The 22,523-nt window shown below is 43.2% G+C and overlaps 1 protein-coding gene across 6 annotated transcripts in view; it reads left to right on the top strand.

Moving 5' to 3' along the window:
• MIPOL1 (mirror-image polydactyly 1) overlaps positions 1–22,523 on the top strand; it is a 346,213-nt gene that overhangs the window by 301,354 nt on the left and 22,336 nt on the right. For all 6 annotated transcript variants that reach the window (XM_090033637.1, XM_090033631.1, XM_090033632.1 and 3 more), the window contains one exon: positions 8,438–8,668. In XM_090033637.1, the coding sequence (XP_089889763.1) occupies positions 8,438–8,668 (231 nt within the window). The remainder of the gene's footprint in view (positions 1–8,437; positions 8,669–22,523) is intronic.

The raw sequence follows: 22,523 nt of genomic DNA on the forward strand, positions 1-22,523 counted from the left end.
TCAGTATCTTAAAAGAAATACCTTAAAAGGAAAAACAAATGTGTTTCTGCATGCCAAAACCCTGGATGCAGGGTTTGGCTGGAGTATTTTATTTGGTCTGCATTTCAAATATGAGACTTGGAAAGGACTTTGTAAATAATGTTTGATATTTTCATGATCATCACTCAGATGAATAAATTTAAGTAATCAGTTTACTAACAACTTCTAGTGTACGTGAACTAGTCCTGAAGTAACCTGAGCTGTGCTATAAACGGCCTGCACCTGTTACTGCCAACTTTGTAGTAAATCAGTTCCCAGCTTTCTTCTACTGTTGGAGTCAGTTCACACTCAGGTGAATCATAGAAGGATGATGGTTAGAAATGGAAAAGATATACTAACTAATCCATTAGCCTGTCAGTGTGAGACTGTCTTTCACTGGACATTTATTAATAAAAATATCTTTCTTACTAACTCTGATGTTTTCTTGGAATTTATTCCACACCCTAAGAAAACTTACTCATAGGAAGTTTTTTCCTGATAGTCATTCAGATTTTCTCCTTTTTAACTTGTGTACCGTCCTACATAATCACTCAGGTCTTGGTGTTACACATTTCTCTTTGTTTTTTGCTTAGCCACACTATACATATTTAGTTCTTTAGTGATCTGTGCCCAGATGAAGAAGTGGAAGAGTTGTAGAGTGTGGCCGCCGGGCCTCAAATAGTTGTTCTCATGCGACATTCACTCTGGTGGTAGATGTAAGGCGCCTTATGGACTTGTGTCGCAGACCGAGCAGGTGTCCCTCCCTCAAGTCTCCTCCCCCGTTCTCGCCTGCCACGACTTGTTATTCCTCAGTAGGCAGGATTGGTCGTCAAGTGTACTTGGTGGCCCGTGGTTCGCCCGGCAGTCTTTCATGGGACTCCACCACACGTAGACCCCGGCCTCACTCCTCCTCTGGTGCGTTGTCCTTCCGTTGGCCTCATCCCCTCTGGTAGGATAATGCCTCGCGGCTTGGCGTCTAGATGCCCGTGGCCTATGGCCAAGTTCGCCCGTGTGGGCCCTTCCCCTCGACCGTCCTTGCCTCCACCCCTTCTGTCGGGGAAACACAAAAAAACCTTCCAAAGTTCCATTCCTCGGGCATACCCCTCACTTTCCACTCTCCCCCTTCACACAGGGCAACTAAATAAAACGCATTAACAAAACACAAAATAATGAGCCACTTCCTGACGTGAATGCACCATGCCCCCTTCCTATTCCCCTTGCTCTAGCTGGGGGGCGCTTTACTCCTCATCCATTGCCTCCGAGAGTTGCTCCTGTTCTTCTGTCGGCCCAGCAGGGACCAGTGGTGATACCCGCCCCGATTGTAAACCCCTCGGGGCTCTCCCAGGGTCTTCTCCCTCTGGCATGGCTTCCTCCTCACCCCAGTCATCCCAATACTCCCACCTGGGGTCTGTTCAGGCTCTGGGTGCCACTCTGCTTCCGTCCCTGGGTCCGGCGTGCCTGTTGCTCCCTTGCCGTCCCGTGCATGGTCCTATTAGGGCACTCTGCCCTGCACTGCCAGTGTCTTCCCCCAGCTCGTCAGGCTCCACGGGTCCCGTGGGGAGGATCCTTTTCTCTTCCTGCGGCGGCTGCAGCTCCTCTCTCATGCTGCTCTCCCTCCTACTCTCTGCTGCATTGGCCACCATTTCTAGTTCCGCTGTCCGGCATTTGAGGCTGACGTCACCAGCCAGCCTTAATTGAATAAAAAGGCAGCTGACAAGCCACATGGGCTCTTCCTTCTGCCCCTGCTGTGCTGTGTCTCCTGCTGCCGGTAAGTACCCCTCATTACTTCTTTCCCTGGGGCATAACGCCCCCCCCGCCAGCTGCCTTGTGGTGGTTCTGCGAGACACGTGCCTTCATTACCTGTAGTCATATGTGGGGGCCAACATCCTTCCCGATCGACACCTCGTCTCGAGCCCTCATCACATCTAGACAGGAAGTCAGCCATTATGTTGTCGTTCCCTGGGCGGTATATTATATGGAACTTGAAAGGCTGCAGTGCCAATGCCCACCTCATTATTCGCGCATTATCAGTTTTGGCAGAGCTGAGCCATTTAAGGGGCACATGGTCAGTGGTGAGCATAAACTCCTTCCCGAGTAAGTAATAACGGAAGTGCTCCACCGCCCACCGGATAGCAAGGCATTCTCATTCATTTGTCGTGTATCTAGTTTTGGCTGGCAGCAATTTCCGACTTGCGTAGGCCACAGGTCATTCCATGCCTGAATCTTGTTGGGTTAGTACCACCCCGATAGCAGTTTCGGAGGTGTCCGTCTGTAATGACCAACTTCCAAGGCAAGTGTTGCTGGCTCCTACCCTGGGGGTCTTTACGAGGAGGCTTGATGCTTACCTAGTTGGGATCATTTGAGCCCAGTTTTTTCCCTGCCCAGGCAGGGGGTCGGACTTGAAGATCTACAAGGTCCCTTCTGACCCTACTTCTATGAATGTAAAGGGTTTATCAAAATTAGCAGTGTGTATGATCACATCTTCGCATTGGACCTTTTTTAAGGCCCGAAAACTTTGTAACGTCTCCCCTTTCCATTTGACCCCTTCCGGTTTGACCCTTTTAGGGCCTCTGATAGAGGTGACGCTATTTTTGAGAATTGTGGAATGAATCTGCAATAGTAATTCACCAGGCCAAGGAAGGATTGTAACTGTTTGAGCATTTGCGAGGCCTGAAAGGTACAGATAGCTTTGACCTTATTCTACAAAGGTTGTATAGTCCCTTGCCCCATGAGGAACCCTAGGTACTTCATGTGTCTGTGTACAATCACACACTTGCGGGGTATCACGATCAAACCTGCCGTTCTTAATTTGGTCAATATGGCTCTGAGGGCTAGTTGGTGCTGGCCCCATGATTGCACGAATACGATGATGTCATCGATGTACGCCGCCGTCTATTCTGTGTGCAGTGCCAGAATGCGCTCCATTAGCCTGTGCAGCCTGAATGGCATCTTCACAAACTCATATAGACCCCAGGGTGTTCCAAAGGCCATTTTGGGGCGGTCACACGGCTGCATGGGGATCTGCCAATACCCCTTGGCCAGTTCTAAGGTAGTTATGAACTGAGCTGCCCCAATTCGTTCCACTAATTCCGTTACACAAGGCATGGGGAAGGCATTGAACATAGCTGTTTCATTTAACCTTTGGTAATCCACACAAAGCCTTAAGATACCATCTGGCTTCTGTACCAGTACTAGGGAACTTTGCCAAGGGCTTCAGGAGTGTTTAATGACATCAAGTACCTGCATCTTTTCCACCTCTTTACGTACCTGTTCCATTAGATGATGGGGTATCGGCCACCACCGATCCTGTATGATTGCACCTGGGGGTGTATGGATGGAGGAGTATGTGTCTCTTACCCATCCAGGATCCTCTAAAAATACCTCCTTAAATTCCTCGAGGAGGTTCTGCATTTCAACTTTTTGTGTTGCAGTTAGCTCATCACTTACATGGACGTCTTTCAATGGTTCTGGGACCCCCAGGCCTCTGTTGACTTCTTGAGGTCCAAAGTCATCCACTGTCTCTTCCATGAATGCAACTCACCCTTCGGGTTGTTGCCATTCCCATAACAGATTAATGTGGTAAATCTGTCTCGTTCGCTGGTGACCTGGGCGGTAAACCTCGTAGTCAACCGGGCCGACCTTTTGTAGAATTTTGAATGGCCCTTGCCACTGGGTTAACAGTTTGCTTTGTGAGGTAGGTTACAGAACCAGCACCTTCTGCCCCGGTTGAAACTTCTGTTCCTTCGAGTGTGAACCATACTTTTCCTTCTGTCGTTGCTGGGCCTGTCACAGATTGTGTGAAGCCAGCACTCTCGCGCTCTGGACGCAGCGTTGGAATGCTTGTTGATATCTCGATGGGCTGGAGATGACCGTGGGGCCATGTTCCCAATCTTCTCGGAGGATCTGCAACAAGCCCCATGGTTGGTGGCCTAATATGAGTTCAAAAGGAGAATACCCTAGAGACTCCGATGGGGCATCCCTGAGCACGAACAAGGCCAGCAGGAGCATCAGATCCCAATGTCATGGGTTGCCCTGTATGCATCATCGCAACACCTTCTTCAGAGTCCCATTTAATCGTTCTAATAATCCATTGATCTGGGGGTGATAAACAGTCGTTCGCAGCTGTTTGATCCGCAGGGTTTGACACACCCCTTGCAGGACTCCAGACATAAAGTTCCACCCCGGTCCATCAGAATCTCATGGGGAATCCCCATGCAGGCTATCCACTTCACCAACTCCTCCGCAATCCGAGGAGCCGTTACGGACCTTAAGGGCACCGCATCGGGGTATCTAGTTGCATAATCTACAAACACCAGGATATACTGGTACCCACTACTGCTGCAAGGTAGCAGCCCAACAACGTCCATGGTGATTTGTGAAAAGGGCAGATCAATTATGGGCATTGGTGTCATTGGGGCTCAGGGTGGCTGGTCTTCCCTTGCCTTTTGGCACACGGGGCACCCCGCGCATTGACGGGCCACGTCTTCTCCCATCCTTGGCCAGAAAAACCACCAGGATATCTTGTCTGTGGTTCAATCCCTCCCCATATGACCCCCGACCGGATTGCCACACTGCCTTCCAAAAGCAAGAGGGCACCACTAGTTGTACTCTGTCTTCCTTATCCGCCCTGCCAGGTTGGACCTGATACAAGAGGTTGTGTCTTACCTCAAAATGAATCCCGAGGTTGGAGACCGATACAGGCTGTTGAGAATTACCTTCCGCCCTTGTCCACAGTTACTGTAGTTCAGGATCTTCTTCCTGCGCTTGCCAGAACTGTTGGCTACTGGCGATGTCTTGCAAACTCATATAGACCCCAGGTCCACCATGGCATCCCCATCTCCCTCAGTGGGTCCCTCTCCTTCCGCTGAGTTACCGAGCCACCCCTCTCTCATTCTTAAGGCTCTGCAAGCTACCTCAACATCTCGCACGCAATCCATGACATCATATAGTGGAGCCCAGTCTTGGCCCAGGAGCATGTAGCACACTAGATGGGGCGCAAGGCCCACCAACAACTCCCCTTGGTACTCCATAACTCGGAGATTTGCCCATACTCAACTTATTTTCTGCATTTCCCCATGAAGGCAAGACACCCTCACAGTCTCCACTCAAAAATCTGGGACATCTTTCAAAAGATTGGCCTTAACCAGCGACTGAGCACAGCCTGAAACACAGCCCACACCGGGTGACCCTCGATCCAGGCCCTTACTACAGGGCATCCCCATACCGGGCTCTCACCCCCTGCTCCAAAGCTACAATCCATGGGCTCCCCCTGAACGAACTCCTTAGGTGACTCGACCACCCCTTATGAGGGGCCATGCGATTGCCACCTCCCAGAGGCATGCCCCAGACACTCCTGCGCAAAGTGTTCCATCCGGCCACAGTGGTAGCACACCATATCCCCACCCGGGGACATAAAACTGGGCTTCCATCTCTCCGCCTCTCTTGTCACCAGCACCGGTGGCATAGTTCCACATTTCTCTCGTGGTTAGTGCAACTCCGAGGCCGCGAAAGCCTCAGCCAGCTTCAGCACTTTGTCACAGGAAGTGGGGAGTGCTGGCAGACGCAGACTTGTTCCAACATGATTTTATCCATGAGAGTTGCAAGTGTACACATCGCCAGATTGATCCATTTCCCAAAGAGATCCCAGAGTCGCTGAAGTAACAACCGCAGTCACTTCTCCTCTGCCCCCTTCTTGGACCGGAAGAATCACCAATAGTGTTCTGGGCTGATCTCTAGGCGACAGAGAATAGCGGCTTTGACTGCCTCTTCATCTTGGGCTTCCTCCTGGGTCAAGGCCCTATAGGCTGCTTGGGCCTTACCCACCACCAAGGCCCCCAGCTGGCTGGCCCAGTATCCTTTGTCGAGGCCGGTGATAACTGTGTGATGCTCAAAGGCCTTGATATATGCCTCTGGGTCTTCAGATGTCATCTTGGGCATTTTGAAGGCCAATAGGCCATGCTGCATCCAGTCTTGCTGCCACTCCAATATTTGCTGCTGCGAACCCATGATCTGTGTCAAGGCCTGTAGGTTCTGACCCAACAGGTCTGTCGGGGCCATTTCAGCAGGTTGCATGTCTGCCGGGTGGTCCCTACCTGTGCCCCCCGAGGCTTTTCCAGCCAATGCGCCAATCGGTGGCTGCCAGGCCTCGAATAGTCATTCTCGTGCAACCTTCACTCTGGTGGTAGACGTAAGGCACCTTATGGACTCGTGTCGCAGACCGAGCAGGTGTCTCCCCCTCGAGTCGCCGCCCCGTTCTTGCCTGCCACAACTTGTTGTTTCTCAGTAGGCAGGATTAGTTGTAGAGTGTACTTGGAGGCCCGTGGTTCACCCGGTGGTCTTTCATGGGACTCCACCACCCCTAGACCCTGGCCTCACGCCTCCTCTGGTGCATTGTCCTTCCGTTGGCCTCATCCCCTCTGGTGGGATAACGCCTTGCGGCTTGGCGTCTAGATGCCCATGGCCTATGGCCAAGTTCACCTGTGTGGGCCCTCCCCATTGACCTTCCTTGCCACCACCCTTCTTTCAGGGAAACACAAAAAAACCTTCCGAGGCTCCTCCTCGGCCCCATTCCTCAGGGTTATCCCACACTTTCCACTCTCCCCCTTCGCACAGGGCAACTAAATAAAATGCATTAATAAAACACAAAATAATGAGCCACTTCCTGATGTGGCTGCACCATGCCCCCTTACTGTTCTTCCCCTGGCTCTAGCTGGGAGGGGTGGCGCTCTACTCCTCACCCATCACCTCTGGGATTCACTCCCATTCTCCCATCGGCCTGGCTGGGACAGGCGGCGATACCCACCCCGATTGTAAACCCCTCGGGGCTCTTCCTGGGTCTTCTCCCTCTGGCGTGGCTTCCTCCTCACCCCGGCCATCCCAATACTCCCACCTGGGGTCTGCTAAGGCTCCGGGTGCCGCTCTGGTTCTGTCCCTGGGTCCAGCATGCCTGTTGCTCCCTCGCTGTCGCTGTCCCATGCATGCTCCTGTCAGTGCACTCTGCCCTGCACTGCCAGCATCTGTCCCCAGCTCTTTGGGCTCCGAGGGTCTTGTGGGGAGGATCCTTTTCTCTCCCTGTGGCGGCTGCAGCTCCCCTCTCATGCTGCTCTCCCTCCTGCTCTCCGCTGCATCAGCTGCCATTTTTATTTCTGCCATCTGGCATTTGAGGCTGATGTCCCTGGCCAGCCTTAATGGAATAAAGAGGCAGTTGATGAGCCGCGTGGGCTCTTCCTTCCGCCCCTGCTGTGCTGTGTCTCCTCTTGCCAGTGAGTACCCCTCGTTACTTCTTTCCCTGAGACAGAGAGTTTCTTTGGAGCTGGCCCTTGCAAGCTAGTTTCTGTAGCTTTTTAGGGTGACCATGTTGGCCTGGCCCAGTGAAAAACTGACTAGGTAGATCATGCTCCCTTTGGCTTGTTGGTATGAGATAAAGAAAGTGCACACAGTCTTGGAGAAGTCCAAGTCTAGTATGTCAAGGGCATCAAAGAGTGGCTGGAGATGGTGACCGTCCAGGAAGACAGGATCTCCTCTATACTACCTCTTTGCAGAAAGGGCGAGTTGCCAAAGCCACTGGGTCTAAGTGGCAGACAGAGGTGCCCATGGTCAGCACCCCATGCAGCAGTTGCCACTGAAAATCACCAGTTCTCTTGGTGATGGGCAGTTTGTACAGGGTACATGAGGCTGGACAGGCTTCTTCTGATGTCACTTCTACTAGGCACTGCCTTGAGGTCTTGTCAGAAAGGGTGGTGAGGACATGGGCATGATGTACTTCAACTGTCCATGTATATAGTGCCTTCCCAGACAGGATCTCAATGCAGATTCTAGCACTATTGGATGGCTAGACAAACACAGTAATGGGGGAGGGAAGGGTCTGGAGACAGAAAGAGAATATATAGCCATGGTTTTCCCATGTGAAACAAAGTCTGATATACTTGTTATATCAGTGAATCCACACTCAGTAAATCATATACGCAGCTTTTTCCATGGAACATATCGTAAAACTGGACTTGAATTGAACACAAATTTCATCTACAAAGGTTTAATTTTTAGATGGATTCCTTTTTTTCTTAATCTGAGAATGCCTTCTGTTTTCTTTTTTTTTCTTTGTGAGTTATATGCTTAAGAAAAGAGCATTTTAAAAATGATTGTTTTTGATTTCTACATTCTTTGGAGTTAATAATAGAGAGATTTGTCAGCTCAACATTACATTTATATACAATTTCTTCGTTCATCATATGTACCACCAGTCCACTTATATCTTCCTCTTTTTTTCCAGGTCTTCCAGTTTAGGTATATAATAAAGATCTGCCTTATACTGATCCATGTATAATAATTGTAAATATATTAATCTAAGTGTGATATTCTTACCATTCAACTTCGGAGCTTATACTGTGAGTTAATAATATGCATATCTTTATTTTACCAGCTTACACAAATCTTTATCCCAAGAAGTAAGCCTGAAGGATCAGTTTAACTGTACCCTTAGTACATATGAAGAAGCACTGAAAAGCAAGGAGGATATTGTGTCCACCACTTATCGCCAAAATCAAGAGTTAGCAACCAAACTGCAGAAAGCCTTAACAGACCGAAAAGACATGGAATTGAAACTTCAGGGAGCTTTAGAAGCTTCAGAAGAGGCCAACAAAAAAATTCAAAAGTAAGTCAAGTTGTCTTTACTTCTAGAAAAATGGCATTTATCTCAACCAAATGAAATATTAGGGCTGTGCAAAATTTCAATGGGTGTTTCGTTTCAAAGCTGTTTTGATGTGTTTTGAGCTCAAAACAGCAAAATTGAAATGAAATGAAAGGCTTCAAAACAGCTTGGAAATGAAACAGGGGCACTTGAAATGTTTTGAAAGTTTTGAAGCCGGGCTTAATTGCAACTAACCAGAAACTAAGGAGAAGGAGGGGAAAAAGTTGGGAAAGGACTGGTCTAATATTGAGATCTAGCTCCCAGTTTGATTCACCAGGTCTCTGACCACTTCCCCCAGCTTTCTGATCTTTTCCCCAGCTCTTCCCGGGGTGCATGGGCCTCCAAGCTGCACACAAGTTTTCAGCAAGCTGTTGCTGAAGGCTGAAGCCAGCAGCAGGCACTTGGTGCAGCCTATGCCAGGAAGACTGCAGTGCTGCTGCTGGCTCCAGTCTGCTGGAGCTGGGGAATCAAACTGGTGACTGGGGAATCGAACCGGGGCTGAGAGAATGTTCAGGTCCCAGAACATTCCCCCAGTTCCTGGTTTGATTCCCGAGCTCCCCCGACTTTCCCCAGCTCTTCCCAGATGATGTGGGATGACAGCAGGCTGCCACTGCCAGCTGGGGATGGTGGTGGCTCTGGCTATTTCCCCAGCCAGCAGCAGCATTCTGCTGAAACTCCACATGCAGATCCAGGAGCTGCGTCCCCTGGGAAGAGATGGAGGAATGATTAGAGAGCTGGGGAATCAAACCAGGAGCTCCAGCTGACAGGTGGATCCACCCAGCTCTGGGACAGCGCACGGTGCTCTGCCGAGCCATGCTGCACCCACACAGTGGTGCAGGTGCCGCATGGGTGCCAGACAGGGGAAAGGGAGGGGGGGGCAATCCCCGCTGCCCCACACCGCACAGGGGCGCTCTGCCATGAGTGTCCAGACCGACTTTCAGAATCCAGACAGAATGTACAGTGATATGAGGGGCAATATTGTCACATTTGTACATTAAGCAAATGGGAAAGTCAGGAGGAGACCATACTTAGAAGCTCACAAAGCCAGTCACTTTTCTGATTACACTGTTTTAAACGAAGGCATGTCAAGCTAAATGGGATTCTCCTGATACTATTAGCTTTGATTCAGTACTCACTGGGCACATCTACACATTCATTAAGGCACCGTGGTTACTGCACATTCAGTTTAATAACCTACAATAACAGGTACTAACTGAATGCACTGTAACCCGCACTACTGTGTAGTAGTGCTGGTGAAGTTTTTTGTGGTGCTAATGTGCAGTTAGCTAATTCTGCTGCACATCAGCACAGCTTTTGCCCTGACACACTAATGTGCAGCAGAATTAGTCTACTGTACATTTAGTGTCTCATGTAGACATGTCCACTTATGACTCATTTTGGAAAAGGAGTCATCAAAGGTAAAACTCCAGGTCTGGGAAAGAACCTATTGGTCCAGTGAAAAATGTCACCAACTGCGCCCCCTCCCCCCCCCCACAGTTGCTTTGTTTCTCATATATTCACTGGACTATCACAATTGCAACAACACCGTAGCCCAGCATAGTTCATGTTGCAGCTAGGGACTAATATGTAATTAAAAATAATTCAAACATACAGCTAATAAGTAGAAAAAAGTATAATAGGCCATCACTTCAGAAACTACAGGCGTTACTTGAGAATCCTTAAGTTCTGTAATCTAAATACTTATATATATGTAAGAAATACTCAGAATATTAGCCAGGTTTACTTAAAAATAAACTTATGAGAAGCAGTTACAGCATCTGTTCTGGAGTCACTTTCTAATATCATTTTTTGATAAATTCATGTAAGTTGTCTGTTATTATTTATTTGTGATTGTCCATAGTGTGCTTGATGCTGTATAGATTGGGAAGGCTTCATGGACCATTTCTGAGGACTTTATGTATAAAGTACATACTAATATAAGTATTTTAGCCTGATAAATTAAGATTTCTGATTCAGAGTGTATTCAACGTACACAAGTCTTAAAAATAACATAAGATAAAAATGTACCTCTCTGATGTTCTAACTGAAAAGTGATTGTGTTACTGTTTTTAATTTTAGTCAGAAATACTTGCTGTTTGTGGACTGTGAATTTATAGACTGAGATTTGTCCCAGAGGAAAATTTTCAGTCATATTTTAATGCCCTGAAACCAAGGTGGTTATAATAAAAGTGCACAAATAACCTGAAAGACAGTATTGCCAATGCACTGTAATAATGAAAAGAATTCATGCAATTTAACATGCTTAACTACTTGGGAAAATTTTGCCCAGGTTAGATTTAATTATTGCTAAAATCAGTTCTTTGAGCATGTAGTAAAATTACACAGTTGGGTGAGGTCTTTTGATGACAATAGCATGCCCTTTTTATCAAGAAACTGTGGAAATGCTCAGTGCATCTTCCCAGCACCCAGAGTCACCCACCCCCATCTTATAATTCAACCTGCAAACAGATTAAGCAGCTGAGTTTGTGGAAAGTGTGTTTACTTTGAGCTAAGAACCCTTGTGTGACACTATAGAGATTCCACTGACACCTCTGGGAGAACTACACAGACAGTTCTTACTCATCAGCAGGGAAACCAGGCTGAGAATTCACGATTTCTTTGTAACCTCAACTGCTTCATACAAATCAGTGTTTGGCAATTAGGCAGGAACTAGTTTGTTAGCTTTGGGGGTTTTTGAAGATATAGGATGTTCTACATTTCAAAAGGGAACTGACAGTTTTAAAGCTTGTTAACTCTGCTGTCTTATAATTATTCCAGGGAGATACTTATTTTGATTTAAAATATGAACCTAAGCTTCATAGCCCAAACATGAATTGTCTATCTGCTTAACTTCTCTTTTCTCCATGACCTAAAAATGGAAAACAAAAATTAATCCTAACATGTAAAGGAAGTGTTTTCTGGCACTTTTTAAAGTAATTATTTCTATATTATTTAGTAAGATACATTAAGAACATAGTTACAGTAAGAAAGAAACAACAAAAGGAAAATAATTATGAGCTTTGCTAAGAATGTATTTCAGTTACCTAAGATCATCTTTAGAAAAAACTAATCCAAGTTAAATAAGCAATGATTTCTTTCTTGGAGTCCTTTACTAACTTTCATGTCTTAGAAGACTGATCCTTTGGCAGTATTACAGAAATTAAGATTTTAATTTTTCTTTTTACATTTACAATGTGCATCACATCAACCATTCAGAAAACAGTATCGATTTCATTTGCCCATCAAAGGTACTTCTTTCGACTTTATCAGTCTGTATATGTAGTAAGCCACTTTGTAAGTAACTGTTGCTAAATTTAGTATCTCACTAAGAATAGTGTCTTGCCTTTGGCTTATGAATACAAAACATCTAAAAAATTTCAGGATTTAACCCCCCATGAAGCAGCAGCTGTGAGCCAGAAGGTGAATACAGTGGAATCTGTTCACAGTGAACTTGGATATAGTAAATTTCTGTTTATTCTTAAGCAGAATGAAAGTCTCACTTTTTTAAATATATTGCAATATATGAGCTGCAATTTGAAGTTACACTGCAATTTAGAGTTGCACTTCTGTAGAGATTCATCATCATCTCACTAGAAGAGTAGGTATACTGAGAGAAAAGATATTGCCAGTCAGAATATGGGCACACAGCTCTTCTGAATCATTTCCATGAATATATTTCATAGAATTTGTCTATCGCACTTTAAAAATATCACCTAGGTAAATATTTGCCTTCCGAAGTAGGGCATCATTTTTGTTTATAAAACAAATACATATGCTAAGTATGTGTTTGTGTGTGTGTGCACATATATGTCTTGTGTATATGCACGCAAAGCACAATACATATTTACTCTGTAGATCATTATGATCCATTGAATGCTTATATCATTTTATCATTATACTGCAGAGAACAGCTATAATTTTCAATTTGTGATTGTTGTGTATATTTTATTTTCTATAAACAAAGAATGTGGGCCAGTGGCATAACATTCACCAGGAGTGCTGGCACCAAGGCACAAACCCCTGCAAGTTTGTAGTGATGGAGGGGGTTACAGCCAGCTGGTGCAAGCCCAGAAGGGAAATGGGGGCTGACCTGGAGAAGGTGGCTGGAAGATTCTGTGAATTAATTAGTGTCTCTGCCAGCAGGAATCAGATGAAACTAGGTATTTTAAAGCTGACCTCCCTGGTAGAATCTCTGGGGATGAGCAGTGGTTTATGACTTCAGTAGTAGGAGGAATAGGTCTTAATATACCATATCAATGTTAATCTTAATATACCATATCAATGTTAATCAGTTATCAATAAAGACAGATATGTTTATGATGGATTTTCTCAGTGAACTCTTCATTCTCTGCCATAGGATTGAGGATGATGTGAATTTAAAGACAATTTCACCCCTTAGGGTTTTTTAAATACAATGACGCTGAATAGATCAGTAAGGTCTGACTTTGTGTGCGCATGTAAATATATGTGTGCCTGCCTGCCTGCCTATATATCTATCTATATTTACATGTACACACATGCATAAATATGTATGTACATGCACACACATGCATTTATTTACATGCATATATACACACGTTTGTATATATGTATAGAAGATATTACTATATATGCCTCAGTGACATATATGCCAATGAAACAGTACTTCACATGTCAAAAAGCCATGAAATATGATATAGTATATATGATTTGCTAAGTTAGTATTCCTTATGATCAAAATAAATACTGAAGCAATATAATAATATATTTTGGTTTCTTTATTCTGTATGATTTCTTAAAGGTACATTCTTTAAAAAAATCTACACTGTTTTTGCATAAAGTATTTTATTGGGAAGAAGTGCAAGACAAAATTAAACTGCATCATCTGTAAGTAGGTGATTTCAGCAAGTGAAATTTCTGTATCCTGTAGAAGATGTATTTAATTTTTAATAGAATTGATCTGCCAAATTTTTAGTGATTTTTATTAGTATATAAGAATATCTTCAGCTTCTTTGACAGCATAGATTTTACTGCTAACAGAACATATCCATTTCTGGGGAGCCCTGGATTAGTCTGTTATACTTCTGGTATGAATGCTTTGTGCTTTCAGATGTGTTATTATTCACTTTAAGTTTTATTTTTTTTGCTATGCATGATAAATATATCTACTAAATGTTTACTACATCCACAAGTAAACATTTTTCTTTTCATTTTATATTGGCATTTGACATGTGAAAAGAAAATGAAAATAAAAAGAAAAGAGGACTGAACATTTATTAAATGTTAGAATCCTATTCCTCTGAAAGTAAAACTAATCTGCCCTCTGAGTACAGGAGTTGTGTGCATTTCACATCAATGACCAAAATGTTCTCCAGTGCCTACTGGAGGGGTCTAATCTTTCCCAGAATGATCTGAGCAGTGCAGTTCAAGAACAAGAATGAATCTTTGAATAATCACACCACAATGTGAGGTGACCCTCAGACAGGGGACTGACCAGATACACATATGGGTTTTGGGAAGACGCTCTGATGCTCTTTTTTAACACAGCTGTGAGAAGAATGTGCCTAAGACCCAGTAGTCTTTCTGGAGTATAGCTGGCAAAGGAAACCATGAGGAGAAGAGAATTTAACACATGGGTGTAAGAGAGTCCGCTTCATTGATGCGATCTGAGGGGAATGCCTAATGACTGGAAGAATCAAACTTGGCAATGAAAACACAAAGCTCTTTTCATCAATTCAAACGCAGACTCTAAAGCTGCAGATGGTTACCTCCAGCCTTGTCTATTCAGTGTGGGGTTTTATAAAATGGCACTTTGGTGAATACTAATAGATCAAAACAAAGATTTAATAACATAAAGATGCGGTGTTCATTTTTAAATGAGGATACAGGTCAGTGTCTCAGAAAAGGATAAAACGAGTATCTTTTATACGTAGGTCTAAAGTCTTTTCATTTTTTTAACTGCAAACATGATATCTTTAAAGTACAGATTATATTCTATAGAGTACAACTTCTGTTAAACAGGAAACAGATGAAAAACTAGCTTTCAGAATTATGTGAATGATTATTTTTGTTCCGTGTATATGCTATCAAGCAGTTTATCTTCCTTATTAAAAATAGACCTAAATATATGTAGGTGACACGTGTTATAGCACATATGCCTTAAGTCATTCTTCAAAGATAAGAATGAGTCTAGTTAATTAAAGATTTCAGGCAGAAGCACTGCACAAAAGAAACAGGTTGTACATTCACAAAGAGTGAAAAAAAATGTTTTGGAGAAATTACATAAGGTTAGAGAATTCATTTGGTTATATTTTAAATTTTAGGAATAAATGTGGTTAGTTTTGAGCTTTCAAAATATCTAGACCTAGTTTGGTTCTGTTTCTATTATTGAAATGTTCATATTTGTATACAAATTCTGTTATTAAATTTCAACGTGTTTTTCTTTTGCTTGATTATAAAACTATGCTAGGGAACAGAGAACCCAATTTACTACTGCTATAAATGGGTGCGGTTCCATAGATTTAATGGAGTTTCACCATCTTGTGTCTGAAGAGAATCTGACCTATAATATCCAAAGTTGGTTTGATCATAATGAGATACATTATAACACCATTTCAGTTTAAATTTTTACTAGTAATATTAAAGGAAAACAATATCAAGTGTGATATTCAGATGGTACAAATCTACAGGGCTCTATTGACCTGACTGAGGTTGAGTTACAGTAATTTATCTCATCTGGAGATCTGCTCCATAGTTTATAGTAAAACAGATATTCTAGTGTTTACTCAAAAGATAACTGAGCAAGGACAGGTGTCCTTATTATGGTGTTCAACACCCCATTGACTCTAGCCCTGTGAAAACTGAATTAGGGTGATCGTGTTCATCTAGTACTGTAATTCAGCATTCCATAATTCACAACTAGTGGATGTTAGCATCCAGATGAGGGAGGCTCTTCCATGCTTTAGCTCTGATAGCTGAATCATTAGGGCACTCTTCTAGGAGGCTAGAGAACCATGTTCTAGCTCCCTCTGCTTGCCTAGGATGGGGTTTCGAACTTGTGTCTGTAATGACCAGTACAGTGGTCTAACCAAAATGCTCAGATGTTGACCATAGATCAGGCATTATTCAGACACCTCTCTAGTGCGCCTTTTGAAGCTGACACCCTAGGCAGCAAAGAGAGGGAGACTCGTGGGGTCAAGAAGATGAGAACAAGCTGAATGTAGCTGAATGAAGGATATGTGGCTGAATGAAATGGTTGCTGCTCTGGGTTCTAGCCTGGACCCTTGTTCCCACTAAGGCAGAAACTTCTCCACTACACTGCCTGCCATCCATCAGTGCTGTGTGTGGCACAGATGATGCAGTGTTCCTTAGGTCTTTGTGGCTTGGATAGTTACAGGAGAAAGTCTGAAAGAGAAAAAAAGTTCTAGCATGCAGCATGGAGAAATTGCTGTCAACTGGGATTGTAACAATGGAGTGTCAATAAAGGATACTGAAGAATCACTGGATTTTTGACAGTGGGTATGGAAACAGGGGGATTAAGAATCGAAGCTTGTGAAGAATTTACACCAATTGATTTGTGCAAGGGAGGCCACATGTGATCTAATAAAAGCTAGATACAGTACTAACAGGTAGTATTTGGGTGTTTAAAATGGATTGCACACATCACCATTATATTAAACCCTGAGGGAATCCCAATTACACTGACATCTCATTTGTATTGTATTCTGAAATTACAGTTGATAAAAAGCCTATACATATAGATATATGTAATTGTGGTGGCAGAAACCCCAAACACAAGTTGGTTAGGATATGTTGATACCCAAAGGCATGTAATAAAGCTATAAGGTGAAAGCAGTTTCCTCTCCCAGCTTTGGAATAAATAAGTCATTGTAATAGGGAATCCCTGCCACTTACTAGGACGGGGAGAGGGGGGAGTATAGGGAGGTAGAGTGTGGCCAGAAACAGGTTGCAGGAAGTCTGAGGGCAAAGTGGCAGCAGGTGGGAGTTGCCCAGGCAAACTGAGTCATGGGCTAGAAAAGGGCAGGCTGCTAATGGCAAAATTAAGAGCACCTGAGCCTTAGGAGCAAGAAACAGGGTCAGCTGACTGAAGAGGGCTGGGCTTGGAGTGTATAAACATAGCCTCTGGCCATAGAGCAGGCAATTTGGCATGGCTGCTACAGGATATGAAGCTCCTAGTAGTTTTGGCTGCAGTTTGGAATCAGGCCAGCCTAGGAGACCTACCTGGTGACCCAGAGGGGTTGGTATTTGTGTCAGACCAGTCAGGTTGGGGATTTTCTTGTTTGAGTTTGGCTTGGAAGGCTTGATTCTGGGTACAGGGGAAAAGAAGAGACAGGTGGGGTGTCTGGGAGGTGCTCCCCACTATTGAGGATAGGAGCTAGACAGAAGCTGAGGAGACTGAAGCTGACAGAGTGAAACTGGAACCTCAGGAGGGGCTGTAGGAAAACTGGGGCTGAGGCCCTGGAGCTGGAGTCTCAGACAGCGGATTAGGGCTGAGGACTTGGCCAGAGACAAAGCGGGCCAAGGCTAGGACTGCTAAAGCCCTGACAGGTGCTTGGAGGCCTGAGAGGGTGCTCCCTTAAAGGAAAAACACCCCAAAGGAAGCACAGTCCCCCAGGTATGAGTTGAACCTAGCAGCAAGGATAGAGTCAGTACGTGAAGAAACCACAATAGCTACTCCCAGCTCCAGGGACCGCCTCCTCAGTAAACCAATGAAAAACACCAAAAGCATGGCACATGAGAAACTGGAGATGAACTGGGGCTGGAAGGAGCCAGCAGGTGGGTTGGACCTTGGGGGGGGGGCAATGGGTGGTAGGGCAATAGGAGCTGGACCCATGAGGCTTGTTAGTCATACACTGGACTGGAGCTGAATACTAATATTACATTGGATGCATGTAGTGACTTCAGGATAATTCTTCTGGACGGACAGACAAACGGTATCCTAGGTTTATTACATTTCTCACATCAGTTAGCAGGCTTTCCTTTCCTCAAAACTACTCTACTTCCACCATGAATCATCATGAAAATTCACTGTCCTAGGTATGATATCTACATATCTACCTTTTGCCAAGATAAGAATAGTTTTAAATTCTCAGACAAAATATCATTCTACTTTAAATCACTCTTACCCCAAGTTAGTATCCAATTACAGTCTTGTACTCTGTGTTAGAAGGAGCAACATGAAAGGTAAAACATATCCAGCTGTATTGACAGGAAAAGTAATTAAATAGGATAACTCTAACAGCTTGTGCAGACATTCAGTCTCCAAGGAGAAATTCTTCTGGGAGTGATTTAACCCTGACTGTTCCCAGGTTATTTTTCTCTTGGAGTGGCCACTTTTACTTTGGGAGAAAAAGCCTGAACATCTGTACGCTCATGGTTTCTTCTAGGAAAGCAGTTACTCTCCCATGAGAAACTTAATGTCTGTACAAGGCCTAAATTTTAAAGGCTATTGCACATTTTCTGTTACTAGTTCCTAGGAGCCTGTCATACTTCAATTTTAGTCAGGCACTTCTCCAAATTTTAATGTCCACAGCTACTATGCCAGAAAATTGCTAAGAAAATTCTGTTCATGAATATAGAAACTGAAACTCACTAAAAAAATAGAAAAGCTAAAGGCATCATTAGCAAAAGTTCATATTTTGCAAGGTATTTGTCAAAACAAATGGATTATACTGACACTTGATAGTCAACAAAGTGAATATATGCTAATTGTTAGTCCATTTGCCATTTCTTCAGTGCCAATTATTCAAACTGAAAGAGAAAAACTTCTCCCGCATATTAAAATGGAAGTTGTACTATTTGTGTTGGGAAAAGGTCATCATTCTTTTGTAGGAATGAATTCCACATATAAACCTTCCATTATACCATTGAGTCTACTGTAAAATGAATTGACCAGCACGTTATTGAGATTAAACTGTTATGTTTGTACAATCTGAACCATGTGATAAGCAACATCTTGGCTACAGTGATTTCATGTGGTCTTAGAAAAGAAATTCAGTGTTTAATATTGTTGAAGAATATCTTGGAGCATCAGAAACATCAATTATGGTCTGATTCAAACACACAGATTTATCTTCTAGGTTAACAATATCCCATTAATCAAGTGATTATAATGTGAATGCCCAAAACCATTGTCTGACTAGCATGTACCAGAAAGAATTGAGCAAAATATGTCAATTTTATTTTGATGGTGTAAAAAAAAAAACCAAAAACACATGGAGTCTTATATAACATGTGAGAATATATTGGTAGGGTTGAAGTACATTTAAGTTAGATTTTTGAAAGAACTTCCTAATTGTAAAGGTGGTGAGTCACTGGAATAGATTACTTAAGGAGGTTGTAGAATCTTTGGCATGGGAAGTTTTTCGGTGGAGTTAGCGAAACATTTGTCCTGAATGGCTTATATGAGTGGTGCTCAACCTCCAACCTACAGGCCAGATCCAGCCCATACAGCCATGTCGTTCAGCCGGCAGGGGTCCCCACAGGTCTGGAAATTTGGAGTTGGAGAGCAGTGGCAGTGTTAATTGCCACTCCTCCACTGCCAAAATTTCAGACCTGGGGGGAGCGCCCCCAGGATGGATGACATGACTCTGTGGGCTGAATCTGGCCTGTGGACTGGAGATTGAGCATCACTAATCTAAGCCATTCAAGACAAATGATTTCTAAAATTCTGTGGATTCTGCAGCCAGCATAAAAAGTAATTACAGAATTAGGAACTTCCTGACGCATCTGAAATGTCAGCAGAACATTTTTGTAACTCTCTTCCAAGAGTAAAATAGTATGACTAAGTACCACAAAAGATGGCGGGCTGTTGGCAGTTGATAGTGTATATTCAGATAAGTACTATGTTTCAGGCACTGATCTATCCTCAATGTTAAAGCAATTTGCTATGTAATGATTAATACTAATTGGGTAGAGCCTGCTACATCACATTTATATCATGAAATCTAAAACAATTCATCAATAAAGATATTTAAATAGAACTAATTAGAATGAAAACTCAGTTAATCGCTGATTCATGTGTTGAATGGCCCCCAGCCATCTACCAGCTAAACAATAGGGAGCACTTAGCATAAAAATAAATTATATCTAATCTATTTAAATGTTTTTGAGCCTTATCCAAGAAAGGTTACACAGGTACCTAAAGTAAGACTTAAGTGGGATTTTGAGGGCCTCATGTATGGATTTAGATGCCTACATTCCACCTAACTTCTAAAGTTTGGCCACAAAGTTTTGTCTGTAAAGTTCATTAATGGCATGAAGATGCATGTGCAGAACTGCCACCACCTTGCTAGAGCTTAGCAGCAGAGTGCCTGTCTCACATCTGAGTCTAATCAGGACCCTCAGTGTAAGCATTCCTTCATATAGGTCTTTGATGGGTTTGATCCAGTGTGCTCAGACCACACCTAACACACAGCAGCAGGACTGAGGTTTGTGCCAAATAGTAACCCTGGCCACTGGCACTCAAAAACATAGGCTGTATCAGTTTTATGCAGTTGTTAAGTAGCTGGAAGACTCACTATAGAAATTGGAGACTTGAGTTTAGTTCCCTCATCCATTTAATGGGCTTCAACCACACCTCCCAGGAAATTGCCCTAAGTACGGAGACTCCTTGCACTAGAAAGAGGAAGTATGCCTCTGTGGCCCAGTGGTTAGGGCACTCACCTGGAGAAAGGGGACTTGGGTTCAGTTCTTCTCTTCCAAGATGGCTTCTGTATTTCATCCAGGAACTAAAAGCTAACTGTAAAATAAACAAATACTGTTGGGAGCTAGCTAGGACTAGAAACCAGGTTTCACGTCTCCTAGGTGAGTGCTGTCATTCCTTGGTCAGAGTGTCTTGCTTCCTTCTCTGAAGTATTATATCTTAAATTAGTTTCTGCAAAATGGCATGACTTCAACAGGAAGAGTTCTGGAAAGCAGAACATGCTTTCCTAGATAGTGAAAGATGTTTGGTTTGAATCCTCCCAGGCTCAGGCAAGACTTGAACCCAGGCCTCCCACATTGTGGATGAATTGCATAAAATGGGAGTGATGGCATCATTTGTCACTGTCATCTTGAAAAAGAAGGATTGCTTCCCTGCCCCATTCTATTTCTTTTAAAGGGGCATTTTAGGCAGAAATGTTTTTATAGGAGGGTTCTTGAATATGAATCTAAGGTAGGTAGGTATCTCTGTAGCCTGGAGTTAAGAGCCTAACCCTTACAGGAGAGAGGGCTATAAGACACACCCCTCTTCAACTGTTCCTATTGGCGTAGACAGCAGTCCAGTCTGCATGCTAATTATTGTGAATCCCATTCATCTATTTCTCCCTATGCATAGTATGGGGAGCATAAGCCACTTTCCACTTTTCCTTAAGGTTTCCCATAATGCATCAGTCTGATACCAGTACCCATAGCCTCATTACAGTCTTATTCTGTATGATATCATACAATGATAAATGTTTCTTATTAATGTCCCAGACATCAGAGGTTGCAGTCAGATTTCTGACATCTGAGGTTTTATGCTGAATGCCAATACTGTTCTATACTGTGCATAGCATAGTGAAGACAAGAGAATGCACCCACCAGGAATTTACAGTGGGGCTCTTCCTGAATTCCTTGAACACACGCAACGTGCATTGACTTCAAGGAGTTTCAGATACAAACAGAACACAAAGTCAAGTTCACAATCTAAGTCAAGTATTTTCTGTACTATGAATAGCCATAATTTACTAATCCACTTTCAGATGTGATCTGCAACACAGATAGTAATCATTTTTAAACATGAGTAGCAAGGATATATACACAAATATTTATCATTTATATAGACATCATCTTACTCTTTCAAGAAAATATTATGTTGTAAGTGCTACAACTTACTTCTCCCAAAGACTAATGTGTACTCTATGAAAGTCAAATGTTTTCAGAGTCAACATAATCACAGCATCCCATTTTTTGACCTATGTGTTCATTTACAGTTTGCTTATAGCTGCTTCACAGAGATGGAAGTTTGTAGATTACAACATGGTTTTATTGATTTATCAGTAACAAAATATACTAAGTATACTCAGTAAACTGGAAACACTAGCTCTTGGCCTAGTATTGTATAACATCAGCTTGTTGTGGAATATTTCAGAACAAAATCAGAATGTTGGCATAGTTGAGATAAATGGTGGAAACCAGACTAGCAAAGACTAATATTTAGTAAGACCAATAACACAAATTAGATCTTGAAGTTGTGCTCTTTATCCAGTACTAAGAAGCATATTGACATAGTATTTTAAAGCATATAGTCAACTGTTCCCTGACAAACTTACATTTCCTTTTTAAAAACAGACTGAATGGTCCTTGAAGAAATGTAAAAGAGATTTTTTGAGGCTTGCATTTTTTTTCCAAGCTGTTGAAGCATCACATCAAATAATTATTTCCTTTAATAATTTATATCCAAGTGAAATAAATCCCTGGTAGTTATGTTACCGTTACTGGATGGTATTTTGTTTGTTTTCAAGAGCAACTTGATCAAAAAGGGAGGGGGGAGGGGAGGAAACAGTATTTATCTGTTAGCTGAAAGGAAAAGTTTGGGGTCCCTTATACCAATATAATTTTTTTTTAGTATGCTGAATGTTGTGACTAGATAAAACTATATAAGCAAAAACTCAGCAAAAATCCTAGATTTGACACTAAAGGCAAGGGCAAGAAGTTTTAACTTGTAAGTGGCTGACAGTGCAGAGTGGTGGAGAGATTTAAAGGCCACACATGTATTATTGACATGTGAGGAAGTAGAAAGACTTTAATAGGAAATGTAACAGACCCTAACAGAGAACTTAGTCTGCACAGTGCTTAT

This window comes from Crocodylus siamensis, chromosome 2, assembly GCF_052110815.1.
Source record: "Crocodylus siamensis isolate JL-2025a chromosome 2, ASM5211081v1, whole genome shotgun sequence".
In the NCBI taxonomy this organism is placed as follows: Eukaryota; Metazoa; Chordata; order Crocodylia; family Crocodylidae; genus Crocodylus; species Crocodylus siamensis.